At 40.7% G+C, this 23,328-nt stretch overlaps 1 protein-coding gene across 1 annotated transcript in view; it reads right to left on the bottom strand.

Annotated features, from left to right (window-relative positions):
- Nucleotides 1-5,541: 5,541 nt before the first annotated feature.
- The window catches only part of RALBP1 (ralA binding protein 1), a 32,983-nt gene continuing 15,196 nt past the window's right edge, over nt 5,542-23,328 (bottom strand). Inside the window, exons 2-10 of the mRNA XM_084206608.1 lie at nt 21,595-21,888; nt 13,934-14,392; nt 11,780-12,129; nt 10,201-10,362; nt 9,602-9,733; nt 8,988-9,095; nt 8,122-8,243; nt 7,587-7,710; nt 5,542-7,341 (exon numbers count right to left, since the gene is read on the bottom strand). Coding sequence (XP_084062734.1) covers nt 7,078-7,341; nt 7,587-7,710; nt 8,122-8,243; nt 8,988-9,095; nt 9,602-9,733; nt 10,201-10,362; nt 11,780-12,129; nt 13,934-14,392; nt 21,595-21,838 — 1,965 coding nt within the window. The 5' untranslated portion in view covers nt 21,839-21,888 and the 3' untranslated portion in view covers nt 5,542-7,077. The remainder of the gene's footprint in view (nt 7,342-7,586; nt 7,711-8,121; nt 8,244-8,987; nt 9,096-9,601; nt 9,734-10,200; nt 10,363-11,779; nt 12,130-13,933; nt 14,393-21,594; nt 21,889-23,328) is intronic.

The following is a 23,328-nucleotide window of genomic DNA, read 5'->3' as shown; positions in this document are numbered from 1 at the left end:
TCCTTCTATGTCTTCCAGGGAGAACTTCCTTAAATTACCTTTTTTCCAGCCTGCAGAACTCAAAGTGTGTGAAGCTTTTTTTCCCTGAGGAAGTAGAAATGGCTGTGGCAGCTTATCTTTGATGTATTTTAGCAGAACATTTTCACTTATCAGTCAGGTACCTGATGCCCTGGTAGTTGAGCCTTAGGGAGATATCTTTTTTTCACCTCCTGTTTTTTTGGAAAATAGATTATTCTGCAGTTTCTTCTCTTGTAAACAGAAAGTTGCTATTTGCCCCCCAGAGGCTGTTTTTGTACTCCTTAGCACAGCCATGAAGGTGGTTAAGATGCAGAGCCATCTCTGTCTGCCTTGAAATGTGGTGGGTTTGGGGTTTTTTGGCATAGGTTTGATTTTCTAAATTGTAGGATTTTTTTCTTTTATGCTTGAGGATTTTTGTGGGATTTCTTTATTTATGACTTTTTGTAGATGTGTGTTTTTCATCTGCTTTTTTGGTGTGGATTTTTAAGATATAATTTTTTTTTTCTATGCATGTCCCTTTTCAAAATTGGCAAAATCCCGGGAGGACTAGGCAGGGTGACAGTGCTGTGGATGGCAGCAGGCTGTGTGGAAGCAGGGAGCAGTGCAGCTCTCCCTGCTGCCCTAAGGGGAGAGCACCTGAAAGTGACTCATCTTCTCCCAGACCAGATGGTTCCCATTTCAGCAATATGCACTGAAGTGCAGTCGATTTCTGCATTTTGTTCAGAGAACATAAATCCCATAATCTGGGGGGGGTTTTGCCTGTGTGTAATGACGATTAAATTGTCGTCGAATTGTGTGTGCAGTTCCTGAGGTGAACAGGACCTGTTGAGACCAGAGGATGGTGCAGGCCATCCTCTTGACTGTGAATAGAGCACAGTATTCGCTGGAGGAGTATTGGGGTTTAAATCCCAGTGTTTGGAGTCTGAAATTAACATGGCCCAACCTAATTCCATCACTGTACTTGTGTACTCTTCCACTAGTCCAGTAAAAGGAAGGCTTATATCTGATCCCTTTAGGTATGTTCTAATTACTTCAAGCTAAAACACTTCTATGTTAAAAATAAGACAACTTCTGGATGCTTTATTTATGCAGTAGTGATGCAGGCCTAGGAATCTGAGAGAGTGTTTGAAGCTTTTCTTAGGGAAGAATTGAGTATTTTCAGTTTCAGAGTGCCTGAATCCCCTGTTAATGTAACAGCTGAAGGTCAGTGAAGAGAAAAAATGGCTTTGTCCTTTCTCCTCCACCCAGCCTGTCATGGATCCGTCCCTTTCTTTTCTGCTCTGTTTGATGATTCCCAAGAAGCAGAGGGGAAGGAAAGACTTGCTTTATTGTCAGCATTTCCCTAGAGCATATGATCTACAGCCTGAGGGATGTGGACTCTATTGCTGAACTCTGATAAAGGATTTTCTCATGCCAGCAGTGTTAGCAGTGCCAATAATTCAATCTTCATTGTGTCCCTGAGGATATGGGGTTTGGGGAAATGTGCATCCTTGTTCTGAGCACTGCTAAAGGGCGCTGGTTCTTCTGTGGAGCAGTGTCTGGGGATGCTGCCAGACATCCTGCTGAATTACCTCCTGGGTGTCTTTCCTGAGGAAAGATTTGAGCTCTGTACCTCAGTTCATTTCTCTTTTGGTCAGGATTTCCTGAGCAGAAAGGGAAGTGGCTTTTGAGTTGTGATCTGTTGGTTCATGGGTTTCAAAAGCTGTATCATCACTCAACCTTCACCTGCTTGGTAGAATACCAGATTGGTTCTTCACAGGCAATTTTCATTGATTGCTATTTAATCTTTCAGCTCACTCATCTTTCATCTTCTTCATGAGAATTCTTCACAGGAAGCTCCTTTTATTCCCGTGTCCTGCTTGCAGCGCTGCCTTGCTCCCACTTGCTGTTTTCCATAGCAGCTTCTCTCCCTTCAGTTGTTTCTCCCTCCAGGGACCCATCAGGGTTTGGCGTGGCCATTTCCTTGCCACGCTTGCCTGCAGATTTCATGCCAATAAAACTGGCAAATGTCTGCAACTCTGTAGAGGCAGGGTTTGTTTATAACCAAGACATGAGCAAGGCTTGGAAACTGTTTTTTTTCTGCTCTGAATGTCCCAGATGGCTGCTGCACGTGTTCCTGGCCCCGTGGGTTCATTAGGACAACAGAACAGCAGGGTACTCGCTGCAGCCTTGTTAGTGCTCGGCCCTTGTCCCTGTACTGCCAGAGGTCAGGCTGCAGAGGTGGCTGATTGGTAGTGGAGGGGCAGGAGGACTCTGTCCCACGGCTCAGGCACTCTCTGATTGAGCTCCCTCCTGCTGGCAAAGGCTCCTGTTAGTCCTTGTCTTTTGCTGGGGAAGCTGGTGTGCAGCTCACGTTTTCTGACCTGCTTTCAGCCCTTTGTTGTGAAGGATGTGGAGTCTGAGGCAGGCAGGTGGGCAAAAGCTGGTTCTGTATTCCACTTACTCTGTCCTCCCTGATACTGATAGGAAGGGTTTGTCTCCCTCTCTGTGCCAGTATGAAAAGGATATTTTAAATGATTAATCATTTCTTTATGTGCAGAGTTAGGACTTACTGAAAGACTGCCTTAAAATATGAAAGGATGACAGAAAACCTCATTTTGCATGATTTTCTCCCCCTGCCCAAGTGCCTTCAGATTCTGCCTGTTAGTTTTAATGGGATTATTTTAGGGTTCAGTTGCTGTTGAGGTTGGGCTACATCTAGCTGATTAGAATACGCTGTTGCTTAGCAGAGATAAATAACCAAATATTTAAACATCTTACAGCTCTCTGATCATTGTCTGCTTGAAATTCTGTGACCCATTTCTGCAGACGTGTAGTAATGTCTCTGTGTGGGAAATGCTTTAAAGGGATTACCTGCAGGTGCTTTGGGATTGTGACTGTGACAAGTGAAGGTACTGAGCACACTTCTCTGCATGTTTTTTAGCAAGGCTGAGAGGAGGAGAGATGCACTGATTGAACATCAAAAGGATGTTCATTTATTTTTCAGTCAGTCTGGGTTTGTGGTGTAAGAAAAACCCAAATAAAATCAATTTGAGTAAGGTACCGACAAAGGCACAAATGGGGCCAGGCCATTTCTCTTGTACTGGTCATTGATCTCATGGTTTCTTCTTCTGGTCTCTTGGCTGATGGTTTTGGGGTTTTCTTTTTAGTTTTTTCCAGTCACCTCCTGGATCTTTGTGCCTGACACTGTTTCCTATATAGGCAGTGCTGGCAGCAGAAATGTCCTGCCCCCATCTTCCTCAAGGCCCTGCACTGGGATAACCCCAGGCAGTGACTCTCAGTAGTGGGAGTGTGCAGCAGCAGGAGCTCATTGGGACTCCCAGGCACATCTCCTGCGTGTTCGTTGCTGCAGAAACGTGGGATGCAGTATTCCCATCTCACAATCAAAATGCTGGGATTGCAGACTTCCATGGTGATCTGTGGAGTTGTAGATGAACAAGGGCTATGGCTGTGCTCAAGGCTCCCTTCCCACTCCAAGGACCAGCTGTGGTTCCTCTCCTGGACTAGGGACTTCAGAGAGAAGAGGGATTTGGGAAGGGGAGGGTCCATGCGGAGTAGCCCAGTTTGCAGGGCTGGTCTGAGAACTCTTGCAGTTCAGATGGGGAATTTTTCCAGGCTGTGGGAGTGGGGTTGTCTGGTTTAAAATCATATGTTTGTGCAGTGTAATCCTTTGGCAGACCTTCTAGCTCATGCTGTTAAGGCAGCAACACCAGAAACTCCAGAGGAAACGTGGCAGCAAGTCCTTTGTGTCAGCAGTGATGGTGCCAACGCAGTGCCCCTGGAGGGGCCTGTCCTGACAGGTTCTGTGTGCCTCCACCTCTGTGAGAGGGTGGGGCAGCAGCCGAGGGCTTTGTCTGAGGGACAGGAAGGACAGACAGCCATGCTCTGGCACAGGGCACGGTGCTGTGGCTTCTGCTGTTGGAGTGTGTTTTTAAGAACACAGTGGAGAACTTGTGCTGTTGGATATAAGCCATGTTTGGTCTGGATGAGGCATTTTTCCTTGTGCAGATGAAGCACTGGGAGTAAGAGCTGCTTGCTGAGAAATGGAAACCTTGACAGACGAAGCTCGGTCAGACCTTTTTAGCAGAGGTTCAAGTTGAGTTTTTAATTGTTACCTTTTTTTTTTTTTTTTTAATTGAAAGAAATTAGCTTTACATGGTCAGGTATCAAATTCTTGGCTTCAGTACACAGATTTTTAAAATTACTACTTATTAATCTGAGGGGACAGAGAAATAAAAGTCCCCTCAGTGCTAGTGTAGGAGCAGTGAATAAAGGTGGAAACCTGTACAGGAGTCCTTTATGCCCATGGTAAAGGACAGTAAATTTCTGGAGGCCCACCCAACATTTTATTTGTTGTCTTTCAGTAAATAAAATAAAATAACCCCAATTCTTTTTAGCTGTTCAGACAATACCAGTTCACTTCAGGCTGCTGTTTTTCAGGTAAAAAGGGAGAGGGAAAAATCCTGCTTGGTGTGCCTGATGTCTGAGGCTGTTCCAAGTACAGCTGCAGTATTTCAAGGGGTATAAAAGCTGTTGTGACTTCAGTAACCTGTGGGCAAAGCCCCCCTTTGTGTCCTGCCTCACTGGCACAGGAATCCCAATGATTTGTCATAGAGGCTTCCTGATCCCTTGGGCTTCTGAGTGGATGTGACCGATCTGCTGGAAGGGGCTGTCAAAACAAGCCAGACGTGTCGTTGTCACCTGTCCCATCACCTGGGCCACCTCTAGTGGAAGTGCTCAGATTTTAAGAAGGAAGCCAATGGGCCAATCACTCTCACAAATGTTAAGTCCAGACTGTGGAATTAACGTTGTGAGCCTGTTCCTCCCTCTTTTCAGTAAATGTAAATCAGTCTGGTATTTTGTCCAAATAGTTTGACAGAGATTCTGCTGCTGCACTTGGCACACACAGGCTCTAAGGTGTTGCAAAGAGGCTTATTTTAAGTCAGCTCAAATGATACTTTCATTTCTATAAACTGATCCTTTAGGACATGTATGTGCTTCATGCAGGTGGCCAGGCTGCTCAGGTATTTTTCTATGGCCCTTGGGATTGAGAAATATATAATGTGATCTGAACAGCACATCCAGATTATTGTGCTGTAGTTACTTTCCACTTTATTTGAAATTAGCTTTGGCTTTCTTTGGCTAATGATTCTCAACTGCCACATGTAGGCTTTCAAAAGGCTGCTGCTCTGTGGCTTTTTCACTGCAGGCATTGGGGTGAGGAAGCTGCTTCCATGCTTGGGGTAGTCAGGCCCCTCCATGGAGGAGGAGCAGGTGCCCAGCCCCAGCCTCACCTGTGCCGAGGCACAGAACAATTCAAAGAAACATCACTCAGGTGCTTTGACACCAAGTTTCTGCTTACAGGAGCTGTGCTGCTGCAGGGGCAGCAGCTCCACCTCTGTTTCAGATCTTACTTTGAGTAATTTTTCATAGAAACGTCTCAGCTGCAGCACCCATTTAAGAGGAGTAACTGTGATCTCCATTTTGAAGTAGGTGAAGGAGAAACTACTTTCAAATGGCTGTTGAATTTATTTGCTTGATAAATACAATCCTAACAAAATAAAAGTTAACCAATATTAAGAGATTTGTCTGAAGAACATTAGAAAAATCCATGACAATTCAATTCAATAGGAATTAGTGTGAATTAAACAAACAAACAAAAAGTTTAAATATTGCCAGCAAATATAAAATGTATGTAACGAAGGCAAGGGAGAATGCTTTAGTTTACATTTGTAATCTGATCACATTTTCTGTGTTTATAAACTTTTTTCCAAATTTTAAAAAAATACTATGCTGTTTTTTCTATAACATATCAAAGCATTATTTGTACAAAAATCAAATCATGGCCAATGATTCACAACAGTGCAATAGATAAAGAATACAACCACATCCAACAGGTGCTGAAAATAAATATCCAGATTAAAAAATAAGATAGCCTATATGCACTCTGTGGAGTTTCTGTCTATATATGGATTGAGGGCTGCATCCAATGAGCGTATCCAAAACATTAAGGGGCCCTTAAATGCCAGTATGGGTGGAGGATGTTGAAGGGTAGAAGCATTAAAAACAGCCAAACCCAAACCAAGTCCCAGGTAGGGGTGGTTGGTTTGTTAAACACCGACAAAAGGAGGCTATTGCTGAACCGCCGGTGCCTCCCCTTGGCATGGCTCTTCGGGCTCATTTGGAATCCCAGGTGCCTGGCATTTGTGCAGGGGCAATGCTGTATTGCTTGGTCAGGCAGATACGTCCTAAAGACCACTCCCATCCCTGCCTACAAGCAGTGGCTTTTTCCAAGAGATGGAAACATTTAAAATGGATGAAGACAAAGCACTTGGCTACACGGCAGCAGTGTGAACAGGGCCTGTCTCAAACAGATGTGATGAGGGTGGTTAATGATGAGTCAGTGAGTTACCTACACCGCTAAAGGACATGGACATTTCCATCATTCAGGGACATAAATAACATCTCTCAAGTTTTTACACTTATTCAGTACATCTCAGAACAGAAATGAAGCTTAAGGGCATGTTAGGTAAACATGATACCCCACAGTCTCCCACCGTTTCAGCCAACCCAGAATAAATTTAAAGCTCCCTTGAATATAATCTGCATCAGAAAGGTATCAAAGGCACAAGCAAGAAGTGACTAGGTTAATAAGCAGAGATAATGGTGAATGAGGATGAACAGATCCACAAGGCAAATCATTAGTAAGTGTGGGTGGGTTTTTTTTTGTTTACTGAAAAGGAGATCTTCCAATTCTGCACCAGTGAATGTAAATCATGATTTTGGTTTGAAATAAAATTGTTACTGAATTATTTTGAATCACCTGAAGGAAACCAGTCTTGAAATAATCTGATACTAACTGGAAAACTCTTCTGGCCTCTCCAAACTCACCTGAGTCTGATGAGTAGAAGCCACAAGTATTAGAGACGAAAGTCTCCAGGGCTTAAAAGAAAAGTTTCTTTACAGAATGTACACAGCCACCAATAATTTGTGCAGTTTGACTCAAATTACAGTAATTTGCACAGTTCGGTTGATTTCGTGCAGAGCCAAGGAGCCGGATCAAATTGGAGTTTCTTTCCTGTCTTTACTTGGGGATGGCTTGACTTGCTGCTCCTTGCTTGCTTTTGGCTGCTCTTTGGCTGCTTTTGTCTCCAGGACAGTGTCTCTCTGCTGCTGAGAAATGCCCCCACGCTTTTCCGGCTCCTCTTCCTCCTGGCCCTGCTGCTCGGATTTTGCGCGCTGCAGCAGGCGGAGCTGCACCCGCAGCTCGATGATGGCCTCGCGCTCCTCGTGAATCGCTTGGTTCAGGTGATTGTTCTTGATCTTTTAAGGAAGGGAAACAAATGTCAGGGAATGACACTGTGTTCCTCTGACACAGCAGTGCTGTAGCTCAGGGGTGTTTAGCACCGCTGGCCCAGGCAGCAACAGGGACTCGCACACAGCAGTGATTTAAAAGCTGTGTGTTGGTCACAAGCCTGGCAAAACTGATGCACACAACCAGTTTGCACCTGTGCAATCACATCACCACCACAGGAGAGAACCAGTGAATGCTAAGCACCAAATCCTACCTCCAGTTCCTCGTTCTGTCTCTGCAGATCCTCCAGGATGACCTGCAGCTCCTCCTCATCTTCACTCTCACTTTCACTCTCGGAAGAGTATTCCTCAGTTTCACTGCGGCCGTGCTGCTGGCGACTGAAATAGCAAGGGCAAATTCCACTTTAAACACTTCCTTGAGTCTGCCAGAACTGTGGCAACACAAGAGACTTAACTTTCATCCCCTCAATCATCTGCCAAGGGTTTAAAGAGCAAAATCAGACTTCCCTTTCAAAGCTGAATTTAATAAAGCAGTGATTTCACAGGGGGATTTTTTTAGTGCACAGGATCGAGTTTCCTTTAGATCATAATTCCATTGTTAAAACAACAGAAAATATCCTGCAAGATTCAAATTTGTCAAGACTTCAATAAAAACAAGGGACTTTCAACTGTGATGTTCACTGGGTGAGCTTTAGTGTGGTTTGGAGTATTCCTTCAGCAGAGCATTTATGTACTTTTAATCACAGCATGCTGTCCTGGCTGGGCTCCGCTGTGAGCTGTCCCCCTTACCTTTGTATTTCAGCTATTTCTGCTCGGAGCCGATCTATTTCTTCCTTCTCAGAAGCGATCTGTCTCCGCAGAAACTGCTCCATGGCCAGCAGCTCTTCTTGTTCTGTTAAAATCTCGTTCTCCTGCAATGATCAGTTAGTTCACTTAAAGCCTTGACTTTATTTCCTACAGGAACATACAATAAGTATGAGATGATGCTGTTCTCTGAAATACTTTCATTGGCAGTGGTTAGCATGTCTGTTTTGAACTTTGATCTATCAAGACCTCAAAGCCAATAAAAAGTTCAAACCCAGCAATGTCTGTTCTAAATCCTCAAGATAATCACCATACCGAATAGTTGTGGAGATGACACACCAAATCCTGGCATGTTTGGCTGCCTTTCCTTAAATCACAGGGAAAGCTCTGGCCAACCAGTAAAATAACTAGAAAAACTGAATTACGTCTTTCATCTTCTTCCCTCTGGACCTTCCTCCTTATATTCATTTTCAAAGCTACTGGGGGAAGCAACAGAAGACAAAAAAGCCAAAATGGTTGCCTTTTTTCCTTTGATCAGCAGGAAAGCAGTTAACAATACTGAACCTGGCTACATTGGGAAGTGGTGCTTTCTGTGTACATGAACAAAGGCCACTTTTCTTTCACAGTGTCTCCTTTCTGCTGTCAACAAGAGTCTCCTCAGCTCTGGGCTCACTCCTGCAGTCAGCATTCCTTCCCTGGCCATTAAAACAAAGCCTTGTGGTTTTAATGGACACAGAGACCCCTCTGAGCCTGCAATATTGCCTCTGCGTCAGAAGGGACAAAGGAGTGTTTAATAGATCTGAAATATAAAATACCACTACCAGGTAAACAGGTAAGTGCCTGCCAGCTACCTGTGCAAGCAGAATATTTATAACTTCTTCATTCTCATTCATTTCTTCTTTGGAGACATCCTCCTTTGAAAGGCTAGCAATTTCTTGTGCAATCTTTGTTTCACACTCCTGACAGAGAAAGAAAACAACATTTAAAAGGCTTCCCTGGTCACTTTATTTACTCTAAAAAAGATTTTTTTGAATGCATTATTTTCCAAATTTAGAACCATCATCACAGTTGTCTTCCAAATTTTGAGCATGGTCTGTCCCATCTGCGGGACATAAAATAGTTTAAAAAAAACACTTCTCAGATTTCTTAACTTCAAGTCTTCCAGTAATTCCTCTTGGTACTCTAGGACTTGATTTTTAAGCATGTAATGAGCATGTGCCCTAGCAAACACTAAGGTTTTCATCACACATATATTTTTTGTGAACAGCTGTGAAGATCTCCCTGTCCCTAGGGAGAGCCAGCTAAGCAGAAAACACAATTGCTCCTCAGGCATGTAGAGTTAAAATGAGAAAATCTGCAGCAAAGAAGATTGAGAGGTATTTTGATCTAACTGGGTGCCTCTGCACTGTTACAGATAAGGATCCAGGATTTAGCTGTCTGGCCAATAAAAAGAAAAGTTACCCACCTGTCTCTTAGCTTCTCTTAATTTCCTTTTAAGAGCTGTTAAGATTCTCTGCACCTCCCAGAGTCTCTCTTCTTTGGATAAGTCTTTTATCCCTGCCTGCAAGTCTCTGTGTAAACAGTTCAGAAGGAACTCCTAGAAAGATTGCCAAAGAAATCGTCTTTCAATATATTGTAGCAGGGCAGATTGAGAAGGAAGATCTTTCTTGCTTTGTGGCAATGGGCTGGGAGTTCTGGTTTCAAACCTTGACATGTCCATGAACAAGTGTTAACAAACACCCAACACGGATCCAGAGCCAACTGAAGAGCAGTACTAAGGAAACCACCCTCCCTAATGGGCTCTCCTGACCCTCCTCCCACAACCAAAGTATTGACCTACATAGCAAAGCACTCCATGGATGACACAGCTATGAGCATCACAAGACCACAACAACTTTCCACACATGAAAAAGGAAAGGAAATCACCAAGCTTTTCCCAAGCTTATCCCAATAGGATAATTGTGATGGACTTAAAGCACATGTTACAAACTTAGGAGAATTTTCTATCAAATGTATTAAAGCCAGGGCAAAGATAAACAGAAAAACACTCAAGTAATTGCCAACCTGTCGCCTGATTTCTTCTTTGATGCTCTCTTGTGTTTCTGGAAGTGCTGGCATTGTTGCCATATTTGACCAGCGAAGAGGTTTTGTCACCTGCTTGAGGGTCACATTTCCAAAGAACTCTTGAACATGTGTAAAAAACACATACAGGACACGGTTGCTGATCTGAAAAAGAGAGGAGAATATTGGTTAAGATGATTTATTCACATCACCTTTATCTGCAAAGCACTGTCCTCCAGAAAGAGCAGCCTTTAGTAAACCTTTCTGTGAGCCACAGTCATGTCAGCCTGTTTTGAGATTAAAATCTGGATTGAAAAGTATCTTTACTTTCAACAGTGTGGTGCTGGCCTCAATGGATCACTTCACTGTTTCTCTAACTTATGCATCTGAGGCATTTTCATACTAAACTCAGCATCTTCACATCTCTTAACCTACCAGAATTATTTCTATCACTGATAGACACAGAAATGCATTAAATCTCTTTGTACTCACATAAAGATAGTTCGTAAGAGGGAACATCAACCCTACTGTGTTATACCTGATGGCTGGCCACACCTTCTCTCCCTTCCCCCAACCTTTAAGTATTCTCTACAGCTTCTCTCCCAGATGACTTAATATAGTAGAAAAAGGTAGTATGAAAATATCACTATATTCCTTGTTTTAACCTGAGACAGAAGCAAGTATATTTACTTTGATACTTTATATTTCATTGACATTTAAAAAATTATCCTGAAACAAATATTAGAGTTGTGTCATTACCTGCACTTCAATTGCTAAGATCTAGTTGCCAAAAAAACATGATTGGGCCTGCGTTGTTTTACCCTAATTGTTACTTCTTTTCCTAGCTAGAGATGTGTCTGGCATAGCAAAAAAGCCAGGAATAACAGCTGGCCTTCTGCTACTGGGCCTCCACCTGGACTCTTAATTATAAAGACAGGCTTTTCCAACTTGTGGGGTTTGCTCTAGAAGATCCACACCCAGTAATGCCATGTTTTCATCATGCACAGGACTAATTCTGAGCTGTATTTAATTAAACATTTCCAAGATGTCTACTAAGGAATCAAGCAATCCAGAAACCACAAAATCTTACTGGAAAACCAAGTCAGTTGTTATTCCCCAGCCATTTGGCTGCAGACAACAAAGCCATTTTACCTAAATAACTACTGCACCAGGAAGATCTACATGCAGGACAGGGTTCATTAGCTCGATATTAAAATTAAGCAACAATATCTTAACGAAACTATCACTGAATCAAAACCCTATAGAAATTGTGTATCTGTATGAATTATTGAACAAAATCAACATTAAATGACTTCTCCTCATGACAGAATTGAAAGACAGCAGTCTTTGTAATACTCTGATAATAACCCAAATATCAGACCCACAGTATGCAAGCCCACATGCAGAAAGTCTTTTGTTCCCCCTTTCCCAGCATTTTGGGTTCCTCAGGCATAAAGAGGAGCTGTAAATTAGCTAAACTGTATCAGACAATACCCAATTCCCACCTCCAAACAAAATTCCTACAAAGAAATCTTTCTTGGGCTGCAGTTCTGCTCTAACCCTTGCTGCGTGGAGCACGTACCTGGACAGTAGGGCTGAGCACTATAGAAATATTCTGGATGTTCATTTTTGTTTCCAGTTCCTTTGCAATAACATGGTCCATATGCACAATCAGCCAAGAAATCAGGAGGTGGTTACACTCTGGCAGCTCTTTGAGCAGCTTCTGGCACTCCTGAACTTTCTCAGCTTCTGTGCTCTTTCCACAAGCATCTTCAAAGCGGGGCATGAGCTCTTTGGTAAGCAGATTTTCGGGCAGTTCCCGTAGGTACTGTTTGAGCAAGCTGGCGACTGTATTGGGCTCATATTCCTCCAGGTTTGGAGATTCCTCACGATCATAGGCTGCCTTCAGCTCGTCAACTTTTGATTTTATTCCTTAAAATAATTAGGTCAAGAATGAAGAGAAAATTCGACTGTAAATGTGTAACAGTTATATGTAAACTTTTATTTTTGGAGATGCCTTAATTTCACCTCTCCTTACAATTTCAGATATTTGAGAAACACCTTTTAAAAGTTATTCACATGTAACAAAGTGAAAATCGTGACTCAAAATTACATGGCAACTGGTTCTAAGAGCACTGACTACTCCTATGAAGCAAAACCAAAGCACTGACAGAGCTCTGAATCAGAACTGGTGCCAGCATTCCCTTTCATCAAGGAACATAAAATAGGGTGAGGAAAGGCTGGGGAACTTGAGATCAATTGTGTATTTGCATCAAGCTTCTTTCTGGCTGCTCAATTACCCATCCCTAACCCAGGCAGCAAATACGTTTTTACTTCAGATGCTGTGCAACAAGCTCTACCTATAACAGCTTTCCTTTGTCAAAACAAACCCCACACTTTTTAGTTTCCAGATTTCCAGCTGGCCCTCCTCAGCAGAGGAATCTCACACAGGATCCTTGATTTGAGGCACCACATGATTAAAAGTGTGTTCACAATTATTCAACCCAGCCAAGATTTTCTACAAGGTGCTTGTATAAACCCAGTGACATTCCAATCTTCCTAAGTTTGGGGAAATTTCATTCTTGCAGCTCAAACACCCGCTTGGGTTACACCAACTTGGTGCACAGCCCTGGCTTGGCTCATACTCAATGAGCACAACTGGGCACACTCAGCCGCTGGAAAATGCCAGGAAAACATGCTCAGTTTCATAGCCAAAATGAGCCATCACAACAGCTGCAGGCCACTAAAGCACGGCAATGCTCTCTCTGAGCTCTCAATTTAAACAATCCTACACGCACAAGAGGGAGCTGTTGCACTGGAGAACATGTACAAAGGACACAGCAGAAATTAAGGAAAACACACCTGTGAAAACTTCCAACACATCGTGTGTAAAAAAAACAAGCAACCAAAATGTATCACTAGGCAGGACTAAGCAACTGCTTAAGGTGCTGCAGTATTTCTGCCTGCCTACCAAACGCCATGTAGATGGACAGCATGAAGACAGCTAATGAAGCCTTCATTTGTGAAATGAATCATTTCATTACTGGTTTACAGTGATGGGTAACTTGATTCAAAATGCTTTTCCTGATATTCCTTTCCTTGCTTGTTCTTGTCCCCTCCAATGCACCCACAGAAGTACTTACAGGAGCTGCATTTCTGGTGCAGCTCACAAATAAAGGGACTGTTTTGTCTAACGTGACTAAAACTGAGGTTTCACTTATGTAAGCTGGTGTTACACAACTACCACAGTTAATTAGCTGCTGTTGCTAACTTTACTGAAACTTACATTTTCTGCTTATTAGCAAATTTGCTGAAAGATAAGAAGTTTTCAAGAAAAAAATATTCAATGGGAGTAACTGGAAAAAGCAACTTAGTGGGAGGCATAAGCAATGAAATGGTTATAGCTCATCTTTGCTTTTGCTATCAGCTACCATTTTATTTCTAAAGCAGAAGAAAGAATACAAGTTGGCCATCCTAACACATTTTATTCATTGCTACCATCCCATGACAAAAGGCCAAAATAGGTGTGTTTTTATTGCCATTAAGTAGTACCACCACATTACTAATTTTTTCTGGTACTTCAGACCTACAAGTTTGCTTAACTTTAGCTACCTGATTACCTTCTGGATAATTAACAGAGCTATAAACAGTGTACTTAGATGTTGGAAGTGATAAAATAATAAGAAATTTTCAAGTAAAGACCTTAGGAACCTGCATGTCAGTGTGCCCAGAGTACCTGAAACTCTGTAGATGCCTTCACATTTCATGCCATACTTCTCTACGTAATCTATACATTCACGGAAAACTGCTGGCAGGCGGATGCCATCATACATCATGGTCCTGTCTACTGCGTCAGACAAAGGAATGCCAAACACGGGTCTGTGACTTGGAACATCCACTTGAGGTATCTCTGTCTCTTGAACTGGCTTTTTCTTTTTCTTCTTCTCTTTCCACTGTTTTACAACATCTGCTGCAGTTAAGTCTTTTGACTTTTTCTCTTTGTGTTTGTCTTCCTTATGTTTTTCTTCCTTGTGTTTTTCATCTTTGGGTTTCTCTTTTATTTTAAAATCCTTCTCCTTCTTTTTGGAAAAGCTGGGTTTCTTGAAGACATGTATTCCCTTGGACCGCTTCAACTTGGAAGGACTTTCAGCTTCATCACCGGAACTGTCCTCTTGAAACGCAGCGTAGCCTTCCGCTGTTGGGCAAAGCAGGAGAAGGGAAGGGGACAGCTGTGAGTCTGTTTACTTTCCAGACAGCAACAACAAGAAGTTGCATGTAAGGAGGAGAGGGAAGAAGCAACATGAATTAAAAAACAGTGCCCGTCTGACTCCTCAGAAGGTTTTCTTTAGTTACACACTTGAGTGGATAAGGATTAAATCAAGTTGTATAATTACATCAAAGATAAACCACAGAGCTCCTGAATGATGAATACTTTATATACTTACTCATAATGGCTATGTCCATCTTATGGGCTAGATTCCCATCTAATAGTCAAGGAAATGCAAAATAAAAACAACTGTCTGGCAACTTCTCTATGTTCCTGCAATCAACAGTATAAGAGTTGCTGTTAAGGATCATCTACTGCGTACACAGAAGTCTAACAAATTTCAATTAACAACAAACTAAACTCCAGCCACTTAAAGTCCCAATCCTTTTCCAGAATATTATGAATTTAAAGACAAGTATGAAGTTAATAAAGTTTCAGCCTCAAATAAAATACAAAAAAACCCACCCCAAACATAAACCACAAAAGCACTAGCACTTACTTTTCACTAGATGAATAACACAATTCCAGTAACACTAGAACAATACCTGCCCATGAAAGTGCAGATTTGCCTTAAAAAGCACATGGGAGAGATTCAAACAAGTCCCTGGGCTGAGCACACCACTCCAGCAGCAAACATCCAAGTGCTGTCTAAAACATGCACCAGGTGCTTTTAAGTCACTACGCCTCTGCAGCTGGCCCTGCCTCACCTTCAGGCAAGAACACAAAAGTCTTTAAAGGTGGATTACAAAAAAACCCCAACAAACACACCAACCAAAAAAAACAACCCACAAACCCAGCAACATGCAATCCAACACAACTTTCAAGTCTACTAATTCAAATTTTACATACACAGTACCCAATATAAGAAAAGTAAGCCTGAAACCTGGTCAACAAAGGTGACCATCTGCACCAGCCAGGTCCCCCAAGGCAGTGGGCAGCAAGCCCCCATTAAGAGCCCTTTGAGGCTCTTCCACTGCCTACAGGCAGAGCCTTTGCTCGAGTGAGGCAGCACTGACAGCCAAGTGCTCTTGCTGCCTGAATAGTTTTGGACAGAGGAAAATTAACCTCTTGATAATATGTGAGCATATCACGCACAAGACTATAGGCTATCATTTTTTCCAAGTGGAATATCAGCAGAAGAACCAGGGGGCATTTAGTCTTTCCTCCTCCCAGTTCTGAACTATGCCAGACTGCAGAGTTTCTCAGCATTTTTTCAGCATATAAAAGAACTGTCTCTATTTTGAAGCCTCCTGGACTGCTCTGTAGAAGATAGCTTGTAATAGTCAAACAAATGTAAGAAATGTATTAAAGCACGGAACTACCATAAGGTAATTGCAATTGTTGAATCAGCTCAGTCTTTGCAGCTGATACTCTTCCCTAGGACTGCCACACACACGCTTTCCTAGAAAACTGAAAAAGACTGTAGAACTGTTCCTGTCTAGGTGGATTTCAACATAAAAATGCAAACGTTAACTGAAGGCCAACTAGCAGCCAGGTCTTCTCCTCCCTGCTTACTAGCTATGTCACTTACTGGTTTTTGTAAACTAAAGCCAGAAATGGGCAAGGATTCAAACCTCTCTCTGGTACAGAAGCAACTGCAGATCCACCAGCTGCAGGACAAAACAGAAGCACACATCTTCACTGTGTTTTATGAGAATGAGATGGGGCTGGCACCAAGGTTCAAGATGAACTTCAGAGATGTAATTTCCAAACAAAGAGCCAGATGTTCCCCAGACAGAGCCCAGAACATCTGCCCTCAGTCTTTCCTCATGGGTAGCTCTGACAGCTCCCAGTGACACAGCGTGGCGTTCCCACATACACACCAGGAAGTGTCAGCACTGGAACACAGGCTGGGAGGTTGGTGCCACCAACAGAGCACTGCTCACACGTCCCAGCATTCCACTCTCCAACACAAGCCCCAGTGCCTTCCTAGATCTGTGGTAATGTAACACCAGCAAGAGAACATTACTGAAACTGGTATTTCTTGAATTCACAAGAAGGCATGAGGGAGCAAGTTAAATACAAACCCAGCCTTTTAAAATTTGTCTCAGTAACGTTAAGTCAAAGTTTAGAAACATAAACTAATACAGATTCACACAGAATATCCCAAGAGAGGATTTGCATGTCTCTCAAGAATAGCCTGATTTTCTTTACTATGCATTTGGTTATAAAATTGCTGTACCCCTTTCAACAGTGATACAATATATTGAATATAAACAACTTAAGTTTTACGGCAGAAAAATTACCAAAAGTGCTTGAAAAATCAGGTAATTTTTAAATATGGAAAGAGTATTACCTAGGGTATAGTAAACTGGTAGTTCTGTCCACTGTTTCCTCAAGACTTTCAGTACTAATAGTCCCCATTTTCCCATCACTCTACTCTATGCCACTGACATTTTCCTCCATCTATATGAGAACAGTACTAATGTAATAAATACTCCAATTTCACCAGCATGACACAGCATAATCTGCCAGTTCCTTTTGTTAGACTTTCCTTCCATAAGCATGCCTTCATTGCAGTTATTTTAAATTTAAGGCTTCAAGATACATTTCATGTAATGTAATGCTTGAAGTTCCCTTATCTTACTGAGAATTATAAAAAACCCTACTACTACTACTACTACTACTACTACTACTACTACTACTACTACTACTACTAATAATAATAATAATAATAATAATAATAATAATAATAATAATAAATAAAAAATTCCAGTGTTACTCTGGAAAAATCTAGTTTACAGGCTTATAATCTTTGTCATGCAGCAAGTCCAGTGTCTCTATCAGTCTGCATACTTGGGAATACTTCTGTGTTCTCACAACAAAGCACTAAAGTCATGCTGTAGTATTTATTGTTAACTCCAAGGGTGGCATTATTCAGAACTACCACTTATCAAACCTACTGCAAGAGACATTTTGTCCATCAGGTCTCTGATGGGTTTTTTAAAGTAATTTACAACTCTACAGCTGATTTGGCTCCCCAGGGAAATCTGCAGCATCTGTAATTAATTAATTGAAAGGAAACATGGATGGCTTTTACATATGAAAGAATTAGTAGGTCAAATATGACTGAAGTGCAGTGCAAGAATTAGTGACCTACTGTCAGTTTGTCAGAGGGATTGTCATCAGATTGTACAGCATTTCTAAGTAAAACTAAGACACACAAATGCATAACGAGCTTGAATAGACGGCTTCTACTTCCTCTCCTTGCCCACAAGATGCATTTTCATTATCAACAGAAACTTCCACCTTACAAACACTACCAACACTCACTATCCAACTTTCAATTAGATCAGTTTGTCTTTAATATTCACTTGACTCACTGATGTCAGCACAGCACTCCCAAACAAATTCTGCATGCAGATTACTCCGCAGCACCGTGCCAGCAGAGCAAATGAAGCTGAAGTAAGAAATTTGTCTTACTTTATTTTGATTTGAAATAATCACTGGGATTGAAAGGCAGACTTTTAAACTATCTGCAAATGGTGCTTTGCTAGATAAACACACAGTGGTATACAGAAATACACAGTGATTTGTCAGCGTAACAGGATGTAGCAACACACCCTATTTATCCCAAAGATAAACCCTGTTATGAAGAGCCTCTAATTTTTATCAGGTGTAGAAAATTCTAATAACCTTTTAGTCTGTAGATCTGAAAACTGTATTCAGAGCTTCTCCACACATTGGACAGTAAAATTAATGCTTTGTTTGCAATAGCAGTGGTTTGGTTTCAGTCCTCATCAACATTGCAAAGGAACACAGAGGACCCCCTGTCCCACACATCAAGGATCTGTCTTTCAAAAATGTTTCCTGCAATTTTCAGAAGAGTTCATATGAATGATCTTACTAACCTTTCACATGATACTTTAGTACAATTCAAACAATTCTCCATTTTCTTGAGAATTGTACAAAGAAAATCAAGATTCTTGTAAACAAAAAAAATCCTAGCTGTATATTGAACCCATTCAGCCCATCAGCATCAATCTCAGAAGTAAAATGAATAAGCAGAGTAAGATCTACTACATACAGACACTTTATCTACAGAAATTCTAATGGGAAGAAGAGCTTCAGAAGTATTTTGCCATAACATTTTTCTTCTGCAAGGAACTGCATATTTTATGGCTTTATCAACATGTGATTAGTGACAGGTGGTTAAACATGTTCAAAAATCAATTACAGTGGTTGCTGTTTCAGATAATCCATTACTGCTTAACACAGATCCATTTTTGCTCTCCTGCTGTCACAGGACAAGTTCTGTTTGAGTCAGGGAACAGATCTGATTTAAAACTATGCCAGTAAAAAGAAAATTCCTTTTAATCCCTAGTAAATCTTCTAATCTAACTCACTCTACAGCCAACCAACACCCAGTCTATCATAAAAGAGGGGACAATAAAAATTAGTGGCTGAAACATTTTTCCAGTAGCCAATATTCCACATAAAAAACAATATTCCATTGAATTTTCTATTACCTCCAAAACATTTTTAGCACTTTTCCCCCAGAATAATTGCTGTGTATTGTTAGGTTACTGACACTAACATGAAAAAATCAAATCATTAAATAACTATATCTATATACAAAGATATGGAAAAGGATATTTTGTTAGCACACAAAAATGCTTTTTGATACATGTGATAATAATGAAGCTAAGAGTACATTACTCTTGCAGAAATTATTGACCTAAAAAAACCAAACTGAGTAACTTTGGGGTATTTAACCTTCCCTTCCCTGCTGTTCTTCAAGCACTTCTGAAGTTTTCATTTAGAGTATTATCAAAATAGCTCAAGATTTTGTGGGATTAAACTTAGATAGAGTTTCAGGTGTTACAAGGACTTTGTCATTAATTCACTAATATTGCAAGTTCAATAAACACTCACTCTGTCATAATGTAAACTTGTCTTTTTTTCACTGACATGTTCAGTTATATTTGTTTATACCCCAAACTGCATCATCATGGCAGGCTGTGCACTACTCAAAACCAAAGCAGGTAGCCAGAAAAAATGAAAAGAAACAATCTGAAGACATAAAACAAAATTGAAAAGGTGAAATAAAATGAAGAATCAAAAGGATGGGATGAATAATAAAGACCAAATCTGGAAGGAAAACTCTTAAAATCTACCATGACAAGCAACTGTACAGAACACTTGTAATTTAGACAAAGTGTCTGTTGAGGATATATTTACAATATTGATTATTTTTGGAGTGTATGACATGTACTGAAAGCTTGGTATGTAACTTACTCTTCTATGTGACTGGCAATTATATGACAGACATGTATTAGGGCCAAGAAATGCTGAAAGCCCTTTATGTGCTGCAAGAGATTATTTTGTCCTCCCATATTTTGCATTTTTGTGTTTTTTGAGGACTTTTTTATACCTTTAAAGGTTCCTTTAAGTAACAGAAATTGCTTTACATCAGCTATAAAATGTGTTGCAATCTCTTATGGAAAAAAACAGTTGTAGTGCCAATGTGCACAGACCTGTGTGCACAGATTGCTGAAGTAGCACTTTTCCTTCTAAACAGCCTTCAGCTACACTATCACCATGAGACGTCCTGAATTCCATACAAAGAAATCCACACAATGAAAAATGTTGGCATCTACCAGCTCCAGATTTAGAGGTGTGCAACACAGAGCTCTAACAGAAAGCTGGACAGTAAAAAAGCAACTACTGGTAGCCTGAATTTAGACCTATCCAAACAATACCAAATTTTCACTGCCAATCCAGTAATCTGTATTAGGTCAATATGGTTTACACTACAGAAAATCACTAAGGAATCACTCTTCTAAAAACCTGTAGGAATTTCAACTGTTGGTTTTAACTTGAGAATGCATCTTTGAGTTACAGTATTCTTTAGGCACAGTTTTTAGTTAAAAAAGCCATAGTCTTTCTTAACTGTGGTAGAAACAATTCCTGCATTCCAGGAAACTGGTTTGATTAAAAGCAGTGCAGGGACAGCAGATTCTTAAGGAGTGATTATTTAAATATGTGCATGCATATTACAAATAGTCACCATATTAATTCTAACAGAATACTGTTTCACTGTTATAGATCTTCCAAATTCCACATGTAAGAAGTAGCAGGATACTCTGGCATCAGAGATTCAGACATTTTGAAAATTTGCTAAAACAATATCACTTACAAAGTACTAGCACTTGGGCTATGATATTTAGATTTCAGAGACTTGGACAGGAAGGGTCATTCTGGTATTGAGAGTGCTCAGTACCAGCTTAGTATTTCCAAGTGCTTTGTTCTTTCAGAATATGTAGAAAAACTTTCTTGAATAAAAACTATTTCATGTTTCAAAAATTTTCTGCACAAATCTAAAGGTGGGAAGTAATAGTTCTGTTGTTTTGGAGAACTGGTAAGCATCTAATAAATTTTCACTCTGGATACTGATACACTGACAAAGGATTCTATAGTCAAAGCTTTACCTTCTTCTAACCTTTGCTCAGTGAGTTCTGGAAAATTCAGATCTCAGTGTTGGTTTCCACATTTTTGACCTCTGCAATAATACTTTGGCACTGCTGGAGGAAACTGCATGATCAGACTAAACTGAGAAGCTAGAGAAAAAAACAACAGAGATTTTATGACTGCTCGAATAATGGTGCAGTGTGCACATGAAAACTTGGGATGGTACACTGAATAAGGCAAACACTGAAGAAGGGAGACACATGGGAAAAGGGCTACACTTGTTGAAACTGCTTCTTCCAAATGCACAAGGGTACAATTCAGCTTAGACATACAGTTTTATTCTAGCTGGCACCTCAGCTATGATTTAAAATGGATGTATTTGGAAACACATTTGAAAACCTCCAATTAGAACGTGAAGAACCACCCCATGCCAGAATTTGCCAACAAATCATATAAGGTTTTGGATAAATACGTTTACTAGTAACTCTGGGCACATGCTTGGCATCTGTGTCACACAACAAAAGAAAATTAAGGTGTGGAGTTTTTTGCAAGAGAAACAGGTCCTGCTGCACAAAGTCTGCTTGGAGCAGATTAAATTAACTTCCTCCACATTGAAACAAATTTAAAAGAACCCACTGGGAATACTTAGCAATTTTGAGAGAGAAAAAAGGAAAGAGACCTTGAAAGCATTGAATTAAAAAGAGAAGTTGTCTACTCACTTCTTTTTTCTTTTTTCTTAAATTTTCCTTTCTTCTTCCCATGCTCCTTTTCATCATCAGATACTATATCTGGAGGCTCATGCAAGCTGTCGTGAGGTGGTGAAGGCTCACCGGTGCGGTACAATCCGGGGAATTTTGTAGGACTGATTTCTTCAGAGCTGGGAGTACGAGCAAGTCCCCCACTGTGTTCTACCCGACGGTGTTCACTGGGGCTGCTTGTGGGAGGCAGGAAGCACTCGGTCATTCTGATACCCAGATATCAAAGTGAAATCTTCTGCTACCTGTCCATCACACCTGCATCAGAAGAAAACAAACAGAAAACCCACACAATTTTAAGCAATGGGCTTCAGAACACTTGGTTTAGAGCTTTACCCTGAAATCATAAACAGCAATACCTTCTACAATGAGAGTTCCAACTTCAGTCAAAACACAGTAACACATCAGACCTTCAGCTCAGTGTTTGGAGAATTTGTTCATTAACTCCTGAGTCATATTAACATGAGACCTGCCATTTTAGCCATTTCTACTCTATGATATATAAAATATTCAGATACTTAATATATATGTTTTAACTGTTGAAATCATTCTTACAAAATTCATAGGCAGCTTGCATACTGATTGGTAGTATTTACTACTAATTAGTTTGCTAACTTCAATTTTTTTTTTTACATCAAATAGATTTGCCTGGAAGCTCAGACTGTTTGCAAGCACTGCCCTTAAGGCAAAGATCATTTTCTTCTTTCCCAAGCAAATTTTACAGATGCAAATAAGAACTCGCCTAGCCTGTTGCAATAAGGGGGGAAATAAAATAAATACAGCTAAAGCAAATCCATCTTTTAATTATGTGCTACAAATTAAAGAAGGTAAAAAAATAATGATTATGCTTTTCTGGTATACAACAATTTCCCCTCTAAAGAGGCTGTATCAGGTCATCTGCACCCAGATGCTGGTACATTGTTTGCTTGGGAGTTATGGCCAAATAAAAGCTTATACAAAAATTGCTAAAGGAAGCCAATGCATAAATTCACAGCAGTGGAATTTATAAGCAAAATCTCTTCCTAGTACAGATAAATTTCAGAAATTCCACAGAATGGATATGCTGCACGGGACACCACACCTCTGGAGTCCACTTGGCTGGATTTGGCCTCTTGTGTCTAAATGGTCACAAAGGACACATTCCAAAACACTCTCCAGCAGTATCACTCAACTCCAGGGCTTTTTTTTACAGATTGGTAACATACAGAAATAATATGACATGGTGTGGTATTCTGCCCATGTTAATTCTTCCCAGTTAATAATTATAGATGAGTCTAGCTAAGTGGGTTCTGGGGAGGGTGATTTGTTCAATTTTTTGGGGTTGGAATTGTATTTTTTGTTAATTCTCATTTTCCAGCTCTCTGTATGCAGATCAGAGTGAAATTTTAGAGTATGTATGCAACAGTATCTCCCTACAGGAGATCAGTCACAGTGCTTATGGAAATTACCGGTTACTCAGATCAGAATTTGAATAGGGCACAGTAAGACACAGAATTATGATGAGAAAATATTAATGAAATCTTTATTTAACAGTGTTCATTCCTTATTCTAGCGAAAGCAGAGGCACTGGCAAAAAATTAAGACAATGGGGTGTATTTGCAAATGCAACAAATTAAGACTGTACATATGTTTCTTATTTTTTTATCTTACAGCTTCAGGAAAGCATTACTTTCCTATATGTAACATTGCCTAGGCCTT

Source organism: Fringilla coelebs (assembly GCF_963513975.1).
Source record: "Fringilla coelebs genome assembly, chromosome: 1".
Lineage (NCBI taxonomy): Eukaryota > Metazoa > Chordata > Aves > Passeriformes > Fringillidae > Fringilla > Fringilla coelebs.
The sequence above is the reverse complement of the archived record's forward strand: the minus strand, read 5'-3'. Positions and strand labels throughout refer to the sequence as shown.